We start from the raw sequence: 23,455 nt of genomic DNA, 5'->3' as shown, positions 1-23,455 counted from the left end.
CTAAAAAGCACCTAGATTTATTAAATTTTGAGTCCTGTCTATGATTGCCCTGGCCTGAAGGCTGGGTGTTCCCTGCCCCTGATCTAATGAGATCAAAAGCTGGGATTTGAAAGAAGTCATGAAATTCAGTTGAAAGATGTGGAGGGAGATCTGGGCATGGCAGAGAAAAGACCTGGAGGTAAGAGATAGATCATTCTGTGCCAGGAAACCAATGTCACCAGACCAGAGTGTGTGTGTATATATATCTATCTATATCTATATCTATATCTATATATATATATAGATATATAGATATAGATATAGATAGATATATGTATCAGGGAGTAGGATGATCTAAGACTTGAAAGATGAGAGGAGCCAGGTAGGAAGGGCTTTGAACAGCGCTTATAGAGTGTATTGTATTGGAAACAAAGAAATCAGTCAAGAAACACTTTTATTGATCCAGGTAAGAGGTGATGGAAAGCTGAACTAGAGTGTTGGTTGTGAGAGTGAAAGGGAAAAGCCAAAGCCAAGAGTTGTAGAAGTGTTGGGACTTGACCCCCAGCTGTATATAGAACAGCTGAGCTGAAGATGACTTTTTGTCTTTTGGGCAGCACTACACAGATATATGCAAAAATCATTAATACAAAATTTATCGTAAAAAAGGTTCAGTGAGGGATCATTTAATTTAACAGATACTTAGGTAGGGAAGGCACTGAGTTTGAGGCAGGGCTCATTTAAACAGACAGGACATTGGGTTCCAAGTATTTATAATCAAGTTGGGAGATAGAAGAAGGGAGACTTGGGATGTGAGGAGCTTGCATCCAGTCAGGAGGATTCAGAGGACAAGGCTAGCTGAAGTTCCTTGGGGGAGAAGACTCCCCGTTCTGTGATGATGCCCCCAGTGATGAGCTCATGAGGGGTGACGTCAAAGGCCGGGTTCCAAACTTCAATACCTAGAGAAAAGGGAGCCTAAGTGAGTGAGTGTTCCAGTTTAAACTCTGGGATTCAGGGAAAAGTTATGCCCTTGCCCTCACCCTCATCCGACCTTGACTGGTAATAAATGACATTGCTCTATGTTTTTAAAGTTTCCTGATATTTTCTCATTGGCTGCCCCTCCTTTCAAAGTGGAATGAACTTTTATCTCCTCCAGGAAAGAGGAGCTCCATATAAAGACTTATTTCCATCTCCCTTTCCCTTCCCTTTCCCCTCTACTGGAGCTCAATTATGATTATACATAAAAATATGTATAATATATACACATACAAGAAAACTTTTATTTCTAAAACATTTTAAAGTTTATCAAATACCTTTCTTGGGTATTTGATGGGGGTAACGTGTGCCTGTTGTCGTTTAGTCATTTTTGACTCTTGATACCCATTTTGGATTTTCTTTGTAGAGATACTACAGTGGTTTGCCATTTCCTTCTTCAGCTCATTTGATAGATGAGGAAACAGGTTAAGTGACTTGCCCTGAATCACACAGCAAGGATTATTAATCGATTTGCCCTGACTCACACAGCAAGGATTATTAATCGATTATACCTACCCATTTCTGAAGGGCACAGTAATTTGCACAATACTGGGAAAACAGTAGGTGCTAAATAAGTGTTTATTGATAGTACAGCACTAACACTTGCTCTGGATTTGGAGTCTGGACAAATTTAGTTGTCAACCACTGTGACAAAGTCACATCAATTGTCTGGAACTCCTGTGAAATGAAGTCGGACTAAATGATTTTTAAGATTTTTCTCTAGAAAACTTTTTTGTTTTCTCTAGGTAACTAGTGACATACTTGACTGGGAATCAGAAAGACCTGAGTTCAAATCCAGCTTACACATTATTTGCTGTGTGACACTGGCCAAGTTATATAACTTCTGTTTATCTCAGTTGTCACAACTATAAAAATGGGAACAATAACAATACCTAACTATCTTGCAGAGTTGCTATATGGAACAAATGGTTATAAAACTTTTGTAATGTGTTTAGAACAGGGCCTGATACATAAGAGGTACAATATAAATGCTTATTCTCCTCCCTTCTCCTCTCTTCTCTGGCTCTATTGGGAGAGATATGACAATTTCCATTTCTAAAGCATTTTAAAGTTTACCAAATATTTTCCTTAGAATCCTGTGATTGAGGTAATATGAGTACAATTAGCCTCATTTTGCATCTGAAGAAACTGAGGCACAGAATTTCTTTCAATTTAGAATTTCCTTGATTATGAATTTTAATAAAGTTATTTTGGGAGAAGGTACCTAAGGCTTCAGCAGATCGACTGCCAAAGGGGACCCATGACAGAGAAGAGGTTAAGAAAGCGATGTGTTCTAGATGTTTCTAGATGTGAAGAATGTATGTATGTAAGCTCCTTAAAGCAAGGATGGCAACATTTGATATTAGTGCCAGGAAAATAAGGGCTTTAAAGATCATTGTGGGTTCATTTGAGATGACAAAATCATCTCTCTGACTCACAAGGATAAGAAAAGGTATAGATTTTAATTCACAGATTACTGCAAAAGTCCACATAGTAGTATAAAAGCTCAAACGTTACTACAAAAAACTCACAAATTATTATAAAAAGCTTATTTGGAGGGGGTGGCTAGGTGGCACAGTGGCACAGTGGATAAAGCACTGGCCCTGGAGTCAGGAGTACCTGAGTTCCAATCCTGCCTCAGACACTTACTAATTACCTAGCTGTGTGACCTTGGGCAAGCCACTTAACCCCATTGCCAAAAAAAAAAGTTTATTTGGAGAAGTAGCAAGATAGTGAGTTTTAATAGAAATAGTGAAGTTAATGAAAGAAGAACCAGCTACAAACTGTGCTGGGGAGAAAAGCAAAGACAGCTAAGAAAGGGAAAAAGGAAACAGTCATGAGACAGTTACTGGGATCAGATCAACATTGATCCAGCCATATGGAACTGTGATCACATGGATCTAATATGGGTCAAACTTTTATAGAGAGCTTAGCCCACCTCTTGTGCAGGGAGGAGTCTGGCATATACCTTGGAAGCCAGACAGGTAGAGGAGGGATAGAGGGAAGGGGCTGAAGTGGCTTTCTACTATCTTAGTGAATTTATATTTTGAAAAACTGAACCATGGGGAGGAAGTCAGAGGCTCAGAGAAAATGTCAGACAAGTACAGATGATAGTTCCTTAATATTATAGGAAAGACTGAATAAATTAATTTTTCACAAATGTCTTCTGAGACAGCATGGTTTTAGTAGGTTTTTTTGGGGGGGGGAGGTTAGGACAGTGTTTAGGACAGTGCCTGGCCCACAGATGAATAAATTCTGGAAAAGCCTTTGGACTACAATAATTGGCTCCTGATTTGAATCCCACCTCTGATGCTCACTAGCTGTGATGGAAAAGTTTTATAACCTTTAATATTGTAGAAATGGAAGGCATTATTACTATTCTCTTTTTGCTGTCTCTTTTCCAATTTGACCTAGGATGTTTTCTGCACCTAGAATATAACTCAAAAGACATTTAAGTGCCTTATTGTGTGAGATGCAGATGATACAAAGACAAAAATGAAATAGCCCCCTGCCTCAAGGAGTTTATATTCTATTTACCTGTTATATATTGTTGAATAAATGACTTCCTGTCTCCTTCTACTTCCCTGGCAGTAGGGGATAGGTTGTGGGGCCATAGGAGAGAGGACAGATATGGTTTCCTAAATCTCAGGAGATAAAGTAGCCCTATAGATTCCACCCCCCAGGTCTAGTAGGTTGTACCATTCTCTTCCAGACACCTTTCCAAAGGGAGACATAGAAATCAGAAAACAGACAGGAAAAAGGCCTATGATTGACCAACCTGGGGCAGCAATCCTGGTCCCACAGATGCTGGCCAACTCTTGGCCTGGTCGCTCCTCAATGACAATCTCTTGACCTGTCTTCAAGTTGAAATCACAAGAGGAAACAGGAGCAGCTACGTAGAAAGGGATCCCATGGTGTTTGGCAACAATGGCCAGCTGGTAAGTCCCCACTTTATTGGCAGTGTCCCCATTGGCAACTACCCGGTCTGCTCCCACAATGACAGCTGCAGGGAAAAAGGGAAGAATTTGCTGTTTGATCACAGGCAAGTCATAACACCTCTGACTTCCAGAATCTTTTTCTATTAAATGGGGGCAATGACGGTTACATTGCCTATCTTATGTGGTTATTTTGAGACAAGCAGTATATAAACTTTGAAAAATCATAGAAACAGAAATATAATTATTACAAAAAGCTAAAGGGTGGAGGATTGACAAAGTCTCCAGAGTGTTGGGTAGCTCTGCTGGGGAAGGTTTATAGAAGTGATGAACAAGAATGTTTGGAGAAGACATAAATGAATTATGAGTTGTCCAAGTGGGGGAGGAAATTCTAGATCTAACTGAAATATTGAAGGCCAGATGATGAGGAAAGATACAAAATGACAGGAGTATGGGAAAAGAGGAACTATGGAATCCACGGGGGTAATAGAGGTGGAGACCTGGTCACTAGGATGGCATTGTCAAGAGTGTTGGTACTAGAGTCATAAAACCTGGGTTCATGCCTGGACTCTGCCAATTAAATGCCTATTAAACCTTGGGGAAATCCTTCTCCTTTTCTAAGCCTCAGTTTGCTCAGCTGTAAAATGAGAGGGTTATATTTTTATTTTTCAAGAGTCTTCCAGCTCTTATGATCTAGTACTTCCAAAGAGAGGCTAGGTATAGGATTCTACAGTTTTCCATGCCCCCTCCCCCATGCAAATAGAGAGAATGAATGATTCTTTCTGATTGGAAGTCACCCCCGGACACCTGGACACCCAGCCAGATTACTGACCTCCCACCCCCTTGTGGGCCATGGCTGCTGCTACCATGCTGTCAGTGATGAGGGTGGCAGGGATCTTCTCATACACCAGCTCATAGGCAGTCAACCGGGCACCCTGGTTGTAGGGCCGGGTCTCTGTACAGAACACGTGCTTCAGGCGGCCCAGGGAATGCAGAGATCTGATCACACCTGTGGATGACCCGAGTCCCCCAACCCCAAGGCAAAAGAAACAATAAGAAGTCCTGTTTGGGGAAGGGAAGAGTAGAGGCCCCATGGTGTGATAGATAGAAGTAGGGCAGCAATCAGGGAAAGGTTCATGGAAGAGGGGGTAACTTGAACTGAAAATTAGGCTTCTGAAAGGCAGAGAGGAGAGGGAAGAAATGTATTCCAAGTATTGTGCAAAGGCATATAGGTGGGAGGTGGCAAATCCCATTTTTAAGAGATTTAGAAAACCTCAAAAGCCCCTTCCAGCTCTTATTCTATAATGCTATAACCTGTCTGTTCCCCTCAACTCACCCAGGGCTGTACCATAGCCTGCAGTGGCTAATGAGCCAGTGTTGCAATGGGTTAACACCGTCACCTGGCCACCCCCTGGTGCCACTCGCTCCAGAAGGTGCTGGGCCCCATGGTCCCCAATGCTTTGGTTGTCCTTGATGTCTTTCTCCAACATGTGCTCAGCCCAGCAGACCAACCTGGGGAGGGGCAGAAGACCTGTCACCTGCCACACCCATCCCACACACCTAAGAGTTTGCCTGGGCTGGGGGGGGCATCTTCTCCTAGCTGCTTCTTCCCCAGGTACTTAAACAGATGCCTAAGTTCAGATTTTGATCCTGAAAGAACTGATTAGCTTATATCACTTTGGTCAAGTCAGTTATTAAGCATTCTTCAGTTTTCTGTTTGAAAAACAGGCATCATCATCAATGGGTATTATAAGGCAAGAAACTCCTTCAACCTATGCAGAGAAGCACCTCCTCTGAAATTTGTAGTGTCTCAAGAGTTGCCTTGAGCATTGAAATATGACTGTTCCAGGGACATATAGCTGGATGTGTCAAGAGGCAGGAAATACTTAAAACTCCAGTCTCCCTGGCTGTCTCTCTACTATATGAGATTATCAGAAGATACATAAAATGACAGTTGTGATTGTTGAATCATTTTTCAGGCATGGCTCAACCTTCATGACCCCATTTGGGGTTTTCTTGGCAAAAATACTGGAATGGTTTTCCAGTTCTTTCTTCAACTCATTTGACAGATGAGGAAACTGAGGTTAACAAAGTTGGCTGACTTGCCCAGGGGTCCCACAATTAGGGAACTGAGGTCAGATTTGAACTCAGGAAGATGAGTCTTTTTTTTTTTTTTGCAAGGCAAATGGGGTTAAGTGGCTTGCCCAAGGCCACACAGCTAGGTAATTATTAGGTGTTTGAGACCAGATTTGAACCCAGGTACTCCTACTCCGGGGCCAATGCTTTATCCACTGTGCCACCTAGCTGCCCCTTTTTTGTTTTTTTTTAGATTTTTTTTTTTAGATGAGTCTTTCTGATGAAAGGACTGGCACTCTATCCACCAAGCCACCTAGCTGCTCAGGATGAGCTGAGTTCAAATTTAGCCTCAGATACTTACTAGCTGTATGACCTTGGGTAAGTCATTTATTTTATTTTTTTATTTTTTAGGTATTTTTGCAAGGCAATGAGGTTAAGTGACTTGCCCAAGGCCACACAGCTAGCCGATTAGGTCAAATCTGAACACAGGTACTGCTGATTCCAGGGTCGGTGCTCTATTCACTTTGCCACCTAGCTGCCCCCGAGTCATTTATTTTTAAAAACTGAAAATAGTATACAGCTAGTGTTATCAGGAAATTCCATTATCCCTTTGTCTTGTACTGACTAGTTAGTACACTGTGTGGGTGCTCATTATTTTTTCCATTGCATGATGTGTAAAGGGCAGAGGATGTAGAATAAAGGGGCCTAGCCCCTCTCTAAGCTTCAGATTCCTTATCTAAAAAATGAAGAGTTGGCTTGGATAACCTCTGCATTCTTTCCAGATCTAAATCCTAAGATCTCTCCAGCTGACTGACTCTTTTACTTTACCCTCCAAATTAATGAAATGAGAAGTTTCCCAAAGGAACTATAGACTGACTGCCCCATGATTTCAGTCTCTACTCTTGGGCTGTGATGAATACCCATGAATGACCCCAGAACCATGAGAGCTTGATGAAGGAAGACAGCCCTCCTCTTACCTCTCTCGGACAGCAGCCTCTGTGGCTCCTTCTTGTCCAGCCTCTTGGATGGCTACCTCAGACATCTCCCGGGCTGCCTGAGCCATGTTGACAGCAGTTGGCCTGGCTGTTACTAGGTAGTTAAGTGAGTCCCTTACGAAGGTCACCAGGGCTTCAAGTCCTGGTCCCCCTGCACCGGAATGCAACTCCACAGCCAAGCTTAGGCAGCCCACTATGGCAATGGCTGGAGCACCCCGTACCTAGGACCAGGAAAAAAAGGGTAAATCTGGGACCAGGAAAAAAAGGGTAAATCTGGGACCAGGAAAAAAAAAGGGTAGATTTGGGGCAACTAGGTGAGGCAGTAGATAGAGCAGGGCCCTGGAATCAGGATGACCTGAGTTCAAATCGGCCCTTAAGCAAGTAATACTGACCTAGTTGTGTGACTTTAGGCAAGTCACTTAACCCCACTGCCTAGCAAAAACAAACACAAAAACAGGCTAAATCCAGGGAACAGACCCTGATTCCTGAGGGCTGACAGGTAAAACCTGGTCTGCTAGGGCTCAAAGAAGTCTCAGGTCTAGTCCATTCAAATTCTGCCTCAGTTTCCCTATCCTAAGTCAAGATCTGGCTTTTGCTTCTTTTTTGTCCCCAGCACTTAATTAGCACCATGATTGGCATTTAATAGGTCCTTAATATATGCTTATTGATTTGTTGATTGGCACATAGTAGGTACTTGAGTGTACTGAGGAGAAGGCTCATAGACTCAGTCAGAATGTCAGAACAGGAAAGACTGTTTTGTTCAAATGCCTCCTTTCCAGACAAGCAAAGTTTCGTTTGGGGAAAGGAGGACACTTTCCCAAGGTTAAACAACTAGCAAGAGGCAGAGTCCTTGAATCCAGATACTCTGGACCCAAATCCAAAATTCTTACCCCTCTTGTCATGTTGGCAGAGCTCAGGCTAAGGGGCAGGAGTTTTTTTTTTCCCTCCAAATATTTTATTTTTTCAATTATATGTTATGAAAGTTTTTCAAATTCATCCACACACATATACATATTTATAAGTTGCAAAGTTTCCTTCACCCTCCCCTCAGCTGGGAACAGTCTGATGAATATTGTACATCTACATTTGTGTTTAACATGTTTACAGATTAGTCATTTTCTGTCTGAAGCATTAAGACTATGGGAAAGGGGTGGCTAGGTGGTGCAGTGGATAGAGCACGGGTCCTGGAGGCAGGAGGACCTGAGTTCAAATTTGACCTCAGACACTAATAATTACCTAGCTGTGCGGCCTTGGCCAAGGCACTTAACCCCACTGCCTTGCAAAAAAAGGACAATGGGAAAATAAAGAAAACAATGGGATAGGAAGGAAAAACATAAAAGGAATTTTTAAATAGTGGACATAGTTTCCATTGGGATAGTTTTTTCTTCTGGATGTGGACGGCCTTGTCCGTAGCAGGTCCCCAGGTTGTCTTGGCTCCGAACTGCTGAGAGGCGCTGCAGCCCCCCAGGTTGATGCGCTGGGGCCCGAGTGCTCGCCTTACCCCAACCAGGCGGGCCACCCCAACTGCCCCTGCTTCCCGTTCTTAGGCCCTGCAGCTTTCTAGTTCCATACAACACCAAGCACTGGGTAGGGCCGGCCTTGGCCCAGGGGCCTCCGGGCTGGGCGGGGACGCGGGCTCCCGGGGCTGGGGGAGGCCGCTGGACACACCGGGCCGCGTCTGCCCAGGCCAGGGGCACTCCTGGGGCGGCCCTCCCTCCCGCGGGGTCCGGCCCCGCGCCCCTCCCTCCGCCCACCTTCATGGCCCTGATGGCCTCCCAGGCCTGGCGCACGGAGCTCACGGCCTCATAGCGGCTCAGCAGGGGCAGCAGCAGCTGGTCCAGGATGTGCAGGGAGCCCCGCTGATAGCGGATCGCCTCCAGGCCCATGACAGGCAAGGGGGGAGCACGCGTGGGCCTCGGCTTCCTCCGGGTCCTGGAGAGGCCGGTGGGGGCGGGGCCTCGGAGAACGATCCTGCTGACGCCAAGCTGCTTTCCGGAGCGTGCCTGGCCGCGGACCCACGGATCGCGCCCGTGGACTTTGCCAAATCACTTCCCACTCTGCAACTTACTTGCGTGGAGTTTCTGCCTATTAAAAAGTGTCCGTGGTCCCCCTTCTCCCCTCGAAAGTAGCGGGCTCCCAAGGGGCTGGGCTGTCCCCCCCGGCCATGGCCTTCGGGCCCTTAGCGCAGCCCCCAAGAGATTTCACTTTGGATCAGTTCACGGGGAGAAGGAAAACCTTCCCAGGGAAGTAACTGCCTAGTCAGAACCCAGGCTGGCCCAGGTCAGGGCCCAGGCTGGCCCAGCTCAGGGCCCAGGCTGGCCCAGGTCAGGGCCCAGGCTGGCTCAGGTCAGGGCCCAGGTCAGAACCCAGGCTGGCCCAGGTCAGGGCCCAGGTCAGAACCCAGGCTGGCCCAGGTCAGGGCCCAGGTCAGAACCCAGGCTGGCCCAGGTCAGGGCCCAGGCTGGCTCAGGTCAGAACGCAGGCTGGCCCAGGTCAGGGCCCAGGTCAGAACCCAGGCTGGCCCAGGTGAGGGCCCAGGTCAGAACCCAGGCTGGCCCAGGTCAGGGCCCAGGTCAGAACCCAGGCTGGCCCAGGTCAGGGCCCAGGCTGGCTCAGGTCAGAACCCAGGCTGGCCCAGCTCAGGGCCCAGGCTGGCCCAGGTCAGAACCCAGGCTGGCCCAGGTCAGGGCCCAGGCTGGCCCAGGTCAGGGCCCAGGCTCCGAGCCTGACTGAGCTCACCAATTGGCCAGTCCGCTGAGCCTGGGTGTGTAGGGGATACTTAATAAGAAAGTTATTTCTCCAGGTCTACTATTCCTCAATCCTAACAGAGGACTGGAGATGGTGTCCTCCAGAGTTTATTCCCAGTCCAAGTCTATGTTCTAAGTCTTAAACTATTTTAATCCTATATTTCTGATCAAAAATTGGTTTATCAGATTTGTAAGTCTGAATGTTAGCCTCCGCCTCCTCAAGGTCTGTTTCTCCAATTATAAATCTAAAAGGCAGGTTCTGTGTGAGACAGCCTAGTTCTCCTCTAATAGCATCTGCAATTAGACTTTCACAGTTGTGTAAACAGAGTAAAGACCATCCCGAGAAGGAAGGAAACTGGTCTAGTTTTCTCGGAGACTGAATAATTCTAATACCTAAGACATTTTGGAAAGGGAGAAATTTCAGTGTTTATGTCTGTATTAGATCTGATAACAAAACATCAGAAGAGACTGTAGTCCTGTTGCTAATTGGATCCTGCATAGTTGAAAGAACAGACTCTATGGATGGGTAATGACACCTTTATGTACTAATATATAACCTGATTGGTCGGCTGCCAAAATTGATGATCCTTTGTGAGATTTCTATAAATTTTGCTTCCTCATTAAGCTCCTGGTTGGTATCTTTAATGATACCATCCACCCATGAGTTTGGTTAAGATCCTTGAAAATAAAACCATGGATAAAATTAATCATTTGATTCATTTTTCACCTAAGAAAATTATGGTTCAGAGAACCTATAACCACATAAACTGAGTTCTTTTCTGGCTTTAAATTCAGTGATTCTAACATTTTTTAATTGACTCTCTAGCTTGGGGTTAAATGCACAGTTTTTGGTATCAGGAAACTTGGGTCTGAATTCTAGTTCTCCCATGGACTTTCCCCTCCTGAACCAGTTTTCTCAAACTCAAAATGAAAGGATGGGGCCTACAATAACATAAGTGAAAAGAACACTAAAATGAAATCTGATGCTTAAGAAACATTCCTCTTTTGGAAAGAGCAGTGGCTATGGGTATGAAATGTTGTACACCTTCTAACTTGGTCACCAAAGGTTTCATTTTGTCTAAAGATTTTTTCCAGGGGTGAGTGATCAGAGTAGGGAATGTGCCAAAACTAAAAACATAACATTTCTCAAAAACAGAAAAAAATAAGATGTGCCTATATCATCTTTCAGGGCTCCAGCAACTCTAAAAAACCCAAGAGTGCTAATTTTACAGCTCACTTATACATTTTTTTCAATCAAGATAAAAGAGGTTACAGAGTAGCTCCCCTACTATCCCTCTAATACTTCCTTTCAACCCTCTAACCCTAGGAGTTCAGGATTTAACAAGGTAGCCTCTGAGAAGTCCCTCAGGCGATAGTGATAACACCCCTCCTCAAAGATTTAAATTCAGGAATTCAATGAATCTTCAAACCCCTCAGGGTACTGCAGTCAGAGCCAACCGCTTACCTTTCAGCTTTCCTAGCAGAAGGGCGGGGAGCAACTCCCAGGGTGGCTTTTGTTTTCCAATCTACTCAAGCCCTCCCCCTAATAGTGTGGTGATGAAGGGGTAGAAGGGGCAAGATTTCCTTAATAGCCACTTTTGGGATAACTCTGCTGATCAAACCACGTATGTATTTCAGTTCCATTTATGTCTTAAGGGTAATACAGTGCAATAGAAAGAACACTGGACTTTTTGGGGTCAGAAAAACTGAGTTACTTATTTTGCTTGAGAATTCATTTCCTAATCTGTCAAATGGGGATAACAGTATTTAAATTTCCCACTTTTACAGTTGTTATGAGTAAAGTGCTTTGTAAGCCTTAAGGTACTAAAAATAAATGTTATATTGATATATGTATGCATAAATCATAAAACCATTTACTATCTGTGTGACCCTGACACCTTGTCTGACTCAGTGTCTTCATCTGTTAAATGAGCTGGAGGAAATTATTCCAGTATCTTTGGCAAGAAAACCCCAAAAGGGATCATAAAGAGTTGGACATGACTGAATAACAAAATAAATCATCAATATGTACTCACACATATAAAAACCATTGCACTCAGTGTATACATATGTGTGGGTGACCTATGGACTCTTGGACATTTCCCTTGTCTTTTCTAAGGTCCCTTCTACATCTAAATCCCAAGACTTTAGTTTCACTTAGGGGAGATGTAGGTGGGGGCGGGTGCCTAGTTTCCATATTTGAATAACGCTCACTCCACTCCAATAAACAGAAGGGACTGCTATCTAATCTAATATAATTTGATGCACCAACTGGATTTAATCTGTGGGGTTTAATAACTCAAGTCAGAGTTTCAAATCAGACACTACACACTCCTTCCTCAGTTAAATAAATAAAAACCCAATTATTTACAGAGAAATTGAGTTGTGAGGGGAAAAAAAAAGTTTCTTGGTTCTTGGAAGGTCTGGTAGGGAAAAGCCCATATATGGTCTCTTGGGTGAATGAAAGCCTCCCTGGTAGTAAGCACATATTTTAGCAGGCACAGGTAACCCTGAATGTTTTGGAGAGGGTGGCAAAGATATGAGAAAGGCCTAGGATGAAGGGAATGACAACATCAGTCACTCTCAGAGTCTGAATAGTCTGCAACTAGTGAAGAATTGAGGACAGAGGTACTGGTAGGGCCTCCCTGTATCTCCACATCTGGGGGACAGTCTCTATCTGAGGAAGATCCTTCTGGGGGGTTCTCTTTCTCCTCCTTCATTCCACTTGGCTCTGGAGCTTCCCCTGACTCGGGAGGGCTCTCCAGGTCATCCCTGGACTTCCGACGAACAATCCCTAGGTCGCTGCTAGTGATGGAGGACCCACTAGGCATAGGTTTTCGGCTAATTGCCAACTTCTTAAGGACACTGTTCACCTTGCTGTTGCTGGCCCCAGGTACTGGGGTGGAAGGGAACCAGGAGCGGCCGAAGATTTCAGTCCGTTTCAATTTCTGTTTGTCTTCATATGCTGGCAAATGGAGATGAGGTAGAGTAAAAGGTAGGGCAGGAACCAATATTTAACCCACTCCAGACAGGTTCCACTACACTCAATATTAAGGATTCCCTCCCTCCCTTATTCTCACATCCTCTCTCCATCTTCACCATTAAAAAGGTACCCTGTACCCATCCCCCACTCCCACTCCTGGTCCACAACAGGAACTAAGATTAGGACGCACAGTCCAGGCTGTGGTACTTGAGAAGGGCAGCAAGTTTCCGGTCCTCCTCTGTTTCAGGCACCAGGGGGATACTGAGATTCGCCTTGGTTTGGAGGGCCAGAGTTTTTTCCTCCTCTTCCTTTATGGCCTTTTTCTTTTCCTGAAGATTAAGATTGGCAAAGGGAGGAGGAAAGAAAGAAAGATGAAGGACCAAGCAAAGGAAAAAGGTAAGGATTAAGTGGGGGAGTGAGGAACCTCCTCCTGACCACTGCTCTCTAAGAATTTAAGGCAGGTCTATGTAAGGACAAGAGCCCCAGGCAGCTCCCTCAATTCAAACCTGAAGTGACAATCCAGAGAAAGGCCTTGCTTCCTCTAACCAGTCTTGCCTGTGTGATGGAAACATTTCTGGATTTGTGCAATGAAAACTACTTAAAAAGCAGTGTTTACTACCTTTAAAAAGTAAAATAAATCCCTCTGAGCCTCATTTTTTTTTAATCTGTAAAATGAGGGGATTGATCTAGATGGGACAAAGACTCCTTCTAGATCTAGACCCTATAAACTTATTCATCGTCTGTACGATCTTTGACAAATCATTTAAGCTTTCTAGGCTTCAGTTTCCTCCTCTAGCAAATAAACTGGCTGGACTGGAAGATGTGTGAGGTCTATTCTGGCTCCAAATTCTATGCTCCTGACATGGGAGGCTCAAAGAGACTGATGGTCCCTCCCTCTGAGCAGTTCAGACTGAAAGGTACCAACCTACAGTGACTGCCCAGCCTCCACAAAAATTTCCCCTGATGTCCCAGCCCTCCTCACCCTAAACTTCCTCCTTAGCATGCTGTTAAGGGCAAAGTCATCCTTCCAGGCGCTCTGGGCTTCCTGGATGTTGGACAGGGTGGGAATGGCCTTCTGCAACTTGCTCTGGTCTGTGGTGCCATGCTCCAGGCGGAACATGGCGTCTGTCTCCAGCTTCTGTTTCTTCTCCTGCTCTGGAAGGAAAATGGGACTGGGAATTTGAAGGTCTGCTCTCGGGCAAGGAAAGCCTGTGGGCTAGAGGGCAGGGCTCACCTGTGGTCAGGATCTGTTCATTGTCTGCCATGTCCCAGCGTTCCTCCTTCCTTTGGGCACCACTCACAATCACATAGTCACAATTGGCAGGATCCGTCTGCATCTCGATGTAGTTGACACAGAGGTGACATTTCATTCTGAACCTGGAGAGGAATTTACAGATAGAAACTATGAGACCCATGAACTGTCATCCTCTAGAGGATTTACTGGTGAAAGCCAAAGCTGGAACATGGGCTCAACATCGTGTGGCCCTTTTTGTGTGGAGATGGAGCAGGACCATGCACAGAGCAGGGCCATGGAGATAACAGCCATAGACTGACAAATGGAAGGATTTTCAGTCTCATCTAGTTCAACCCCCTTGTTTAAAAGATGAGGAAAGTGAGACCCAGAGAGCACAAGTGATTTGTCAAAGGTCATAAAAAAGTATCTAGTTCTCCTCTATAGCACCATGCTGCCCTGGAATGATAATTTATTTCTTTAGATTTAGGATTATAAATTCTTTCTTCACCAACCTAGAAGGTAGAGAATTGCAAATATTAATGAAGAAAAGTGAGGCTCAGCAATGACTTGCCTTTGGTCATATAATTATCAAATGTTAGAACTGAATCACATAACTAGGGCCAGAGTGGACAGGATGGGAAGTGTAAAGCCGTAAAAGAACAAGACAAAACTTAGTATTGAACTGGTGTGATCATGGGCTGATGCCAGAATGGCAGAACTGGCAGGGAATTCATGTTACTCTGATGATTCCTCTAGTTGGAGAATGGCTCTCAATCACAGGCTTATTTGCATAAATATACGAACAGGTTCTGTTTTATATGTGGGCTCTTTCTCCTTGGCTCAAATGAAAGGTCCCTGAGAGCAAGGCCAGAACAGACTCTGCACATCCCAGCACTACTCTGCCTTGGCCTGGGCACTTAGAGGGGATTAAGCGCAGGCCAGAGTGGCTGAAGAAGCCTGGTCTGGAAGGAGGTGCTTCAACTGGGCTCCTCATGCTCAGTTTCCTTCATCTTTCTTTCCTTCCTCCTCCCTTTGCCAATCTTCTACTTTAGGAAAAGAAACAGGCCATAAAGGAAGAAGAGGGAAAAACCCTGGCCCTCCAGATCAAGGTGAACCTCAGTATCTCCCTGATGCCTGAAACAGTTAGGCTGTTTATTAGACTCTAGTCCCAGTTCCAAGGAAAAGTCTATGTCTTTCTCTCACCCATCTAGGGCCCCTTTCACCTATTTGCCCCACAGGCATCTAAGTTTTCTCAAGTCCCCATTCAGAGTCAGTACTGGTAATACCCATACAAAGTGGCACTCACCTATAAATTGGGGTTGTATAGTAATTGCCAACCTTCTTCTTTTCAGCATTGTAACGGACACCTGGAATGGAAAAGAAAGAGCAAGATGAAAGACTCAGGAAAGTTTTCTGAGCCTACTATTTATCATTCTTCCAAAAATGCTTTGCTAAGTCACTCCACATTCAGTTAACATTTATTAAATGCCAACTGAATACAAGGAAATGTGCTAGGCATTAAGGATACAAAGATGAAAGTGGTATGGCCCTGGTCTCTAGGAACTTACTATCTAAAGAGGGGAGAATACACACAAACATCTATGAGATGAGACAGAATATACAAAGTACAAAGAAAGAATTAAAAAAAATCATTATGAAAAATAAAGGATTCAGCTGAGGAGTTGGGGACTGAGGAAGTCTCTCAGAGAAAACTAAGCCCTGAAAGAAGATGATTTTAATAGGCAGAGATTCACATGGAGTATTTACCTGGCAAGGGAGATGGCTTATACAACTGCACAAGAAGGGCAGGGGTGGAGGACAAGATGGGATTGGTCCATTTTGGCTGCAAGGCAGTATGTGTGATAGAGAGAAGGTGCTTATGAACTATGGCATGGCCACAGGGTCAACAGATCTAGAGTTAGAAGGGAAGTCAAGAGCTTGTCTAGCCCCACAGCCTCATTTTTACAGAGAGAACTGAAGACAAAAGGGAATTTTATAAGCACCAGAAACAGGGAAGTGATGTGGTTTGACTTTTACATTTGGAAGATCACTTCCAAATTACCAATGATGTGAAGGAGAATTACAAAGAGGAAAAAGTAGAGGAGTTCAATTACAGAAGAGATGAACTCAAACTAGGGAATGCAAAGGAGGGGACAGATGCAAGAGACAGTTCAGAGAGAGAATCAACAGGTTGCAATGATGACGTCAAAAATGATGACTCACCCATGCCAATGTGGTTCTTACAGCCATCACACCAGATGTTATAGGGCATTTCAAATCTACTCCAAAAAAATAAAGAATTAAGAGCACTGTTTCAAAATGTTCACTTGGGAGCAATACCCAAGAGGTAACCACATACTCAAAGTTTGACTCAAACCCCACAAGTTCTTGAGGAAGGCAGGGATTACCATGTGTGCCTAGCAGTTTTGGGGAGAATATAGCCGTGAGGCTTGCCCCAAGGCAATTTCACTTTTGGGGACTATTTACAACCACTACCACCTTCCAAGCCCTAACACAAACCTCTCCCCAGAAAGAATAGGAAAACTGAAACCAAGAATCAGTTTGAATAGATTTTTTTAAAAACTAAATCTTACAGACATATTCATTAGTTTATATTCAACAAACATTTAGGGAGCAGCTTTATGTAAGATTAACGAGCCTTTACCTGATGACAAGAATGCCCTGTGAAAGTTTCCGTGCCCTCTCCCGAAGTGGATGGCTGTGGTGGTATCGATTGAGAGAGCCATGCTGTAAGAAAGAGAATAGAAATGCTCATCAGTAGAGATTGGTGCCCAGTCCATGTTCTCCAATAATCAGAGTTTTTGTAGGCTAATCTTTCCAGGGTCTGGAAAAATACTAGAGAGATTACTGGGAGGCTGAGGATGTGCAATCCATCCCAAAACAAGCACATGCTAAGATCAAATCTGAGGAAGGGTTTAGGAATTTGAAATGCCTTTTATCATCATTCTAAGATCCTTATGACCTCACAAGGGGAGGCGAAGGGATATGCCCAAGGTCCCACAGACAATAAACAATCAACAGTTGTCTTATGTGTGAGGTACAGTGAAAAAATTAAACAGTTTCTGCCTTTGAGGGGCTTACATTCTATTTGAATAGATAATATGTTATTTGTACAGAATAAATATGAGGTAATCTTTTAGGGAAAGGGCATGGAGCAAATGGGGGGAAGGAACTGAAAGGCTTCAGGTTGAAAATGGTTTATAATGTTTTGCATGACTTCACATGTATAAATGCTATATTACTTATCTTCTCAAAAGGTGGGGGAATGAGTGAGAGGAGGGGAGAGAATCTGGAACTCAAAATAAAAAAGGTGGTAAAAATAAATAAAAATGTTTTTAAAAAGGAAAAGAAAATAGCTTATGAAGGAAGCAAAAGATTCTAGTAGCAGTTAGGAGAAAGTGATTCCAAGCATGGGGGACTGCCAGGACAAAGACACAGAGATAAGAGAGAGTGCTGTTTGTTGGGAACAGTCTGGTGGGATCACTGAGTACGTAAAGTGAAGTCATCTATAAGACTGGAAGGGCAGGCTAGAGGTAGACTGTAAAAGACTTTAAAGGCTAAACAGAGGAGCTTATATTTGATCTTAGAAGCAGTAAGGAGCCATAGTAATCTGTTGAGTCAAGGAGTGACATTATCATACCTGAACTTCAGGACAGTCTGTGAGGAGGATGGATTAGTAACTGGCAGAGTTGGAAATCAAACCCAGGCCTTGCCCTGTCTGATGCTGCTTCTCTGGCATTCTCATGTGCCACCCAGGTGAATGTTAGTTAAGCTTTTTTTCAGGCCATATAACCACAAAAATTTCTTCTTGGTCACAGATTGATGAAGAAGTAAAGGGATTCCTTACCTTTGCTGGATCAAAGTCTGGAGGGTAGTACTTGTTTACACCTTTTCTTTCACCCTGAAAGTCCAAGATAAGATGTTACTGTATGTTAAACAAAATAGATATCCTGAGGCTGACTGTTTGAATCAGGTGTAATGCTCAAGAGGAAACAAGCAAAAAGTATAACATACAGTGGAAATATGCCTTTTCAGTGAAAAGTCACAGTGATCAGACAATAAGTCCTGGTAATTAAGATTTTACATGACATATAGATCTGTAAGCACATAATAAAAGGGTGGGCCAATGGGGGAGAGTGGGGAGAGGATTCATATCTTTGGGGTGACAACTATGTACTCTGGGAATGTTTGTTTCTGCAGAATTCACTCAACTCACCATCTTGGAAAATGTCGACTTCTAAGCAAACTGAATGTGTTCAACCTGTATAAGACAATCAAATAACCTGACTGTACATGGTTTACAAACACACATAAATACCCAATTTTTATATTATTTGCAAGGAATGTTGGGTGGTTCCATTGTATTTCCATTTGGAGATTAGGAAAACTAGGGATTATTTTCAGCTGCCCCAAAAGGCCATGGGCCCATTAGATACTTTCTCCAAAGTCCATAAATGACAGACTGAAAGTATGAGTTGTCATCATCTTGGAAAGACAAAATATAGTAAAGTCCATAATATCAGTGAAGTGGGATTTGTTCAGCTTGGAAAGTATCCCAAATCTGAAGAAGTTCTTGGATGAATAAAAGAAATACTTTATAAGCATATACAAGACTACCACACAAAGAGCACTAGCCCAGGCGTGAGACAATTTGGTGTTCTGTCCCTGATATGGAGTAGCTTTTAGAGTGCAAGTCTTGTTAAACCTCTTTTTGATTCAGTTTTCTTCTCTGTAATAACAATTTTCATCCTACAGGACTTCAAAGTTTGCAAAGTTTTTTTCTAACAACAACGTGAGGCATCTAATGGAAGTATTATTATCACCCTTATTTTACAGACAAGGAAACTGAGAGTCATAACTTACCCACGGCCACAAAGCTAGTGTTAAAACTGGGTCTTAAACCCGAATCTTATGTTTTGACACCATGTGGTGTTTTGGAGCTAGACTAGATGATCTTTGAGGTCTCTTCCAGCTTTGATATTGAGTAATTCCATGTTCTACACATCTACCTCAGGAAGTAGTCCAGGTTGAGAAATATGAAGTGGCTGATGATGAATTTAGACAAATTAATGGATGATAGACCCCCAATACTGTCTTAGGTGGAAGGTATGGCTATTCAGCAGTATGATCTATACTATTGAAACGATTCTGCCACCAGGTAAATCAAGAATTCAATTAATCATGGGGAAGAAAGGGAATCATGTTTTTAAGGCTACTCAATATGTTTAGCTCTGAATCAACAGGGGGCTTGCATTTACACCATCTGTGAATTGCCATACCCACAGCACTAGAATCATAAGGTCTGGGAAGGATTTTGGAGATTATCTTGTCCATTCCCCTCATTTTACAGAGGAGGGCAGAAGGTGGAAAAATGACTTCTCCAGCATCCAGCCTTTAGTGAGCTGTAGGGATGGGATTTAAATTCAAGTCTTCCAGTTTCGAAGTGAGTTCTTACTATTGCATCCAACTGAATTACAGGATTTCTGCCAGTCTGGTGTTAACTAGAACCTTCTGTTCTTTCAGTAGCAAGAGGCCTGGGCCTGGATTCAGTTTTACCTCGGCGACTCGCGGTCTGCGTGACCGTGGATCAGTGCCTTCTCTCTGGGTCTCAGTTTCCCCGTGTGCAAGGTGTGAGGGTTGGGCTACATGGTCTCCAGGGCCCCTTCCCAGGTAGGTGTTTTAGGATTCTCTGAACAGACCTGGTTAGCAGGGGCTGGGGGGGGCGGGGATGAGGTGACAGCTCGCAGCTCCACCCTCTTCCCAACCCTTCCGGGGCAGGAACCGCCCCCTCTCCTCTGACCCCCCCCATTCCCCCGGCCTCTTCCTTCCCTTCCGCCGAGGATCGGGGCGCCGCGGGGCGGGGGTGGGCGCCAGATCGGAAGAGATCGATCCCCGGAATCCCTGGGCCTGCTCCGGGCTACGAAGCGCGAAGGCCCGCGAAACCCGCGCCCGGTCGCCGCCTCCGTTCGCCTCCCCGCCGGCGCTTACCTGCCCTCTTCCCTACGTCATCAGATGGCGCCGCCCCAAAGGCGGGTGCCCGGGCCCGCCCAATCCACGTGACGAGGGAACCGGCAGCCCGACATACCAGACCCGGAATGCCGCGCGTGGGCCGCTCCCGAGGCCGGGGGCAGGGCTTCCAGCCTCGATCCGGCCTACGTGACCCGGATGGCTCCTGGGGGAGGTCAGCCCCGAGGCTTCGAGGCCGATTCCAGCCCACGTGACCGGGAGCGCTCCTGGAGGCGGGGCTACGGGGCAAGCCGCGGCCCACGTGACGGGGACCGCTCCGCGTCGGCCGGCGCCGAGGCCGCGAGGCCTAGGGCAGCCCACGTGACAGAGACGGCGGCGCGGAGCCCGCCTGAGGCCGCGCCTGCTCCTCGGGGCCGTGGCCGCGAGGCCGGGCTGGGAAAGCCCCGCAGCCCCGCGGCCCGGGCCGGGCCTCCCCTCCCGCGTCACGTCCGTTCTGAAGGCCTTGGCTTCTGGCCCCGGAGCCGGGCCTGGGGGCGGGGCGGGGATGGAGCTGAAGGGCTGCAGAGGCCCCAGTCGTGGCTGCTACAGAGAGCCTGGGAGGCCCCTGTGGAATCTCCTTTATCCTTCTTGTTCCCCTCTCCCTTTCCCCTGTTATTCCCCTAACATCCGTATTCCTTTTCTCCTCTTTCTCTCTTCGCTATTGCCTCCCTCTCTTCATACTGTCCCCTCCTTTTCTTTTCCTTCTCCCCTCTTCCCTTTTCTCCGTTATTTCCCCATCCTACCCCTTTGCCCTCATCTTCCTTCTCTCCTTCCTCCTGTTCCTTTCCTCATCCTTTTATTTCTCTCCTTTCCCTCTGACCCTCTCTCCCTCCCTCACATTGTGGCCTGTAGCACCCAAGTTCTTATATCACAGTGGAAGTTTCCCAAGCAGGCTGCTCCTCACCCCTTCCAGAAAGGATTCCTGACCTTCAGAACCAGAGGCATCAGGAACAGGAATGGGTCTTCTAAAAGTGACTTGGGAGGTCCCTCGGAAAGACTGGGAGAGCGGCGGCAGTGGAGATGTGAGCTATTTATTAGCAGGGAGTTTTAATATTTTATTTCTCATTTGGTTTAGTATACTTTTTAGGGTTTTTTTTTTTTTTGGCAAGACAAGGCCACACAGCTAGGTAATTAATTAAGTGTCTGAGGCCACATTTGAACTCAGGTACTCCTGACTCCAGGGCTGGTGCTCTATCCACTGTACCACCTAACCACCTCCTAGTATACTTTTTAAAATAAATTTTTTCTTTTACTTTTTTCCAGTAACATTAGTTTCACTATTGATTTTTTCTAAGATGGAGTTCCATATTTTTCTGCCTTGCTCCCATGACAGCAAATAAAGTGATGTAGTTTATGCATATGCAATCATGTTTAGCATTTCCACATTAGTCATGTTGTGAAAGAATCTGAACAAAAGGGAAAGAAAAAATCAGTTAAAAAAATGAAAACAGTATGCTTTTTTTATGTAAATATGTCACTTTAGGTTCAGAAGGAAGGTGAGGAGGATCATTTTCCACCCCTAGACCTCCAGAAAGTCGTTCTACTGGATGAAATTAACTCCTAAACTCACATCTCCTCAGCAACCTCTGCCCTTGGGAACCTTCTGTTTGGAGAGGATGTGGTTGGACATCAGGGAATTCCTCCCAATCCCTCTATTTGAAGAGGGCACCCGGGGAATTTATCTCATCATTTCCCACCTGACTGACCTGCTCTACAGAATCTCATTCTGCAAGATCAAATAACTGTAACTCACACTTCAGATCTTTTCCCACCTAGGTTGCCCATTTCACCATACCCCCTACCTCAGCTTCTTTTAATGTGCAGTCTCCACCCCCCATTGAGACTGTCTCTGTATCCTCAGGGCTAACTAGCATTGTTTATTAACTCTGATTCTAATCTTAAAGGATTAGGGGCAATGGAAACTCATTTTGGATTAATTTATGACATATCATTTTTATGTCTTATATCTTTGAATTTTTCAGAAAACCAGGCAGTTACCAGGAGGTTGAGAGTGTTTCTGATCCAGGCAGGCTACAGACATATATGTGCTTGGGCTTGTTGCCATCTGGTGGTTTGTGCTGAGATTTTTGAGGAAGTGAGAAATTTACCCCTCAGAAAAATGTGTTGAGAGGACCTTTTGGAAGTCAGAGCACTGATTGAGTTAGATACTGGCAATACATTATGGTCCATCCATCAGCATATGTATAATATATATGCGAGTGAAAATTGTATCATGTTCTGGTCCCCTTGACTACTCCCACCCCCTTCTAGTCGGTATAGGAAGTAAGATTGCCAAGGGGAACCTGGAAGTCAGAACCCATCTCAAAGATCAAAGGTGCATAATTTACAAATTGTAGCATATATTGACCAAAACTCACATCCTGGTTGAATGTGCTGAATCAGGGGGAAATCATCCAAGCTTTGCTGTCAGGGACTTTTGGTCCTATGATATGTAAATCTCAAATTCTAGACTTCTATAGTAAAACCACCTTAATACCAAATGGTGCTGACAACTTTGAGGTGATTTGGCTATGTTAATTTATTAAACCCAAGTGGCACAGGTAAGAGTCTTGCCCCCCAAAACCCTACAGAAAATGAATCTCAAACTCCTGTCCCCATCCCCCACACCCTTCCATTTCAATTGAGTCCATGCTGCCCAGTACTTCCACCTCCAATCAGATATTAAGGGAGTGCCTCTTCCCCTTCCCATCTTCCTCATACTTCATGTGCACTTCCACTATCCTGTCCCCTGTCCCATCTGCCTCTGTACTTCTTTCTCCCATACCTTTTTAGGTTGTTTTTTTTTTTTTTTTTTGGCAAGGCAGTAGGGTTAAGTGGCTTGCCTAAGGCCACACAACTAGGCAATTATTAAGTGTCTGAGGCTGGATTTGAACTCAGGTGCTCCTGACTCCAGGGCTAGTGCTCTATCCACTGTGTCACCTAGCTGCCACCCTCCCATACCTTTTTGCCTCTACTCCATTTGTGCTTTAATAAAATAATTTGCAGCCACAATTCCTACTGCCGTTATGTTTTTTTTCCTGGTGAATACTCAAAGAACTAACTGGGCATGCTTTCCCTATTTCACAATTTCATTAATTATGTTTGATATGTATGACATTTCATAGTTTTGAAGTTAAAGTTTAGAAATTGGAAATCAAATAATTTGGGGGGGATCTAGGATGATTAAGTACTGTATGGGTCATGAATTTCACAATATAAATTAGAAAGTCATAATTGACTATCAGTTGTTAAAAATGGCTGCCTTGTGGAGAGATAAAGTCCAAAAAACCCTTCATAGTTTAATGGGGGAGACAACATGAAAATAACTGAGGATAAGCGTTATTGTGGAAGATAATGGGGGTCTATGGGAGGCACTAAATAGAAAGTCTGAGACATGAAGGAAGGCAGAGAAGCTAGAATGGAAAGCTGGAAGAGGGTTTTGGAGA

At 44.7% G+C, this 23,455-nt stretch overlaps 3 protein-coding genes across 9 annotated transcripts; 1 reads left to right on the top strand and 2 right to left on the bottom strand.

The window, feature by feature from the left end:
* Positions 1 to 344: 344 nt before the first annotated feature.
* Positions 345 to 8,970, bottom strand: MRI1 (methylthioribose-1-phosphate isomerase 1). 2 transcript variants are annotated; one of them, XM_074203567.1, is made up of 6 exons: positions 8,773 to 8,970; positions 7,001 to 7,239; positions 5,284 to 5,459; positions 4,780 to 4,956; positions 3,791 to 4,015; positions 345 to 935 (listed from the first exon to the last, which is right to left on the bottom strand). In XM_074203567.1, the coding sequence occupies exons 1-6, from the start codon at positions 8,902 to 8,904 to the stop codon at positions 808 to 810; spliced, it is 1,077 nt and encodes a 358-aa protein (XP_074059668.1). In that variant the 5' UTR covers positions 8,905 to 8,970; the 3' UTR covers positions 345 to 807. The 2 variants fall into 2 exon arrangements, with proteins under 2 accessions (XP_074059668.1, XP_074059669.1); XM_074203568.1 differs by having other exon boundaries at positions 8,818 to 8,969.
* An 828-nt stretch (positions 8,971 to 9,798) lies between these two features.
* Positions 9,799 to 20,066, bottom strand: YJU2B (YJU2 splicing factor homolog B). 6 transcript variants are annotated; one of them, XM_074203564.1, is made up of 10 exons: positions 19,992 to 20,066; positions 18,220 to 18,264; positions 17,851 to 17,904; positions 16,648 to 16,730; positions 16,206 to 16,261; positions 15,289 to 15,349; positions 13,983 to 14,125; positions 13,731 to 13,903; positions 12,939 to 13,077; positions 9,799 to 12,730 (listed from the first exon to the last, which is right to left on the bottom strand). In XM_074203564.1, exons 2-10 carry the CDS (start codon positions 18,220 to 18,222, stop codon positions 12,339 to 12,341), a joined length of 1,104 nt encoding a protein of 367 aa, XP_074059665.1. In that variant the 5' UTR covers positions 18,223 to 18,264; positions 19,992 to 20,066; the 3' UTR covers positions 9,799 to 12,338. The 6 variants fall into 6 exon arrangements, with proteins under 6 accessions (XP_074059665.1, XP_074059663.1, XP_074059662.1 ...); XM_074203562.1 differs by having other exon boundaries at positions 18,220 to 18,265; positions 19,833 to 20,008; XM_074203561.1 differs by lacking the exon at positions 19,992 to 20,066 and adding an exon at positions 18,867 to 19,804.
* LOC141499467 (uncharacterized) lies at positions 19,128 to 22,991 on the top strand. The gene is made up of 4 exons (XM_074202169.1): positions 19,128 to 19,161; positions 19,527 to 19,673; positions 19,782 to 21,031; positions 21,493 to 22,991. The coding sequence occupies exons 1-3, from the start codon at positions 19,128 to 19,130 to the stop codon at positions 20,222 to 20,224; spliced, it is 624 nt and encodes a 207-aa protein (XP_074058270.1). The 3' UTR covers positions 20,225 to 21,031; positions 21,493 to 22,991.
* The last annotated feature ends 464 nt before the right edge of the window (positions 22,992 to 23,455 follow it).

The sequence above is a fragment of the Macrotis lagotis genome, chromosome X (assembly GCF_037893015.1).
Source record: "Macrotis lagotis isolate mMagLag1 chromosome X, bilby.v1.9.chrom.fasta, whole genome shotgun sequence".
Classification (NCBI taxonomy): domain Eukaryota; kingdom Metazoa; phylum Chordata; class Mammalia; order Peramelemorphia; family Peramelidae; genus Macrotis; species Macrotis lagotis.
The sequence above is the reverse complement of the archived record's forward strand: the minus strand, read 5'-3'. Positions and strand labels throughout refer to the sequence as shown.

Excerpts from the sequence above, each read along its gene's own strand:
- MRI1 (XM_074203567.1), bottom strand. The coding sequence starts at position 8,904 with ATGGGCCTGGAGGCGATCCGCTATCAGCGGGGCTCCCTGCACATCCTG. Across the intron at positions 7,240-8,772 it reads AGGCCATCAGGGCCATGAAG|GTACGGGGTGCTCCAGCCAT; the intron begins GTGGGCGGAGGG and ends TCCTGGTCCTAG. Across the intron at positions 4,957-5,283 it reads AGGCTATGGTACAGCCCTGG|GTGTGATCAGATCTCTGCAT; the intron begins GTGAGTTGAGGG and ends GGTCATCCACAG.
- YJU2B (XM_074203564.1), bottom strand. Across the intron at positions 16,731-17,850 it reads CAGACTTTGATCCAGCAAAG|CATGGCTCTCTCAATCGATA; the intron begins GTAAGGAATCCC and ends TCTTTCTTACAG. Across the intron at positions 13,904-13,982 it reads TGAACAGATCCTGACCACAG|AGCAGGAGAAGAAACAGAAG; the intron begins GTGAGCCCTGCC and ends TTTTCCTTCCAG.
- LOC141499467 (XM_074202169.1), top strand. The coding sequence starts at position 19,128 with ATGATCTATACTATTGAAACGATTCTGCCACCAG. Across the intron at positions 19,162-19,526 it reads TGAAACGATTCTGCCACCAG|TAGCAAGAGGCCTGGGCCTG; the intron begins GTAAATCAAGAA and ends CTGTTCTTTCAG. Across the intron at positions 19,674-19,781 it reads TCTCCAGGGCCCCTTCCCAG|GAACCGCCCCCTCTCCTCTG; the intron begins GTAGGTGTTTTA and ends CTTCCGGGGCAG.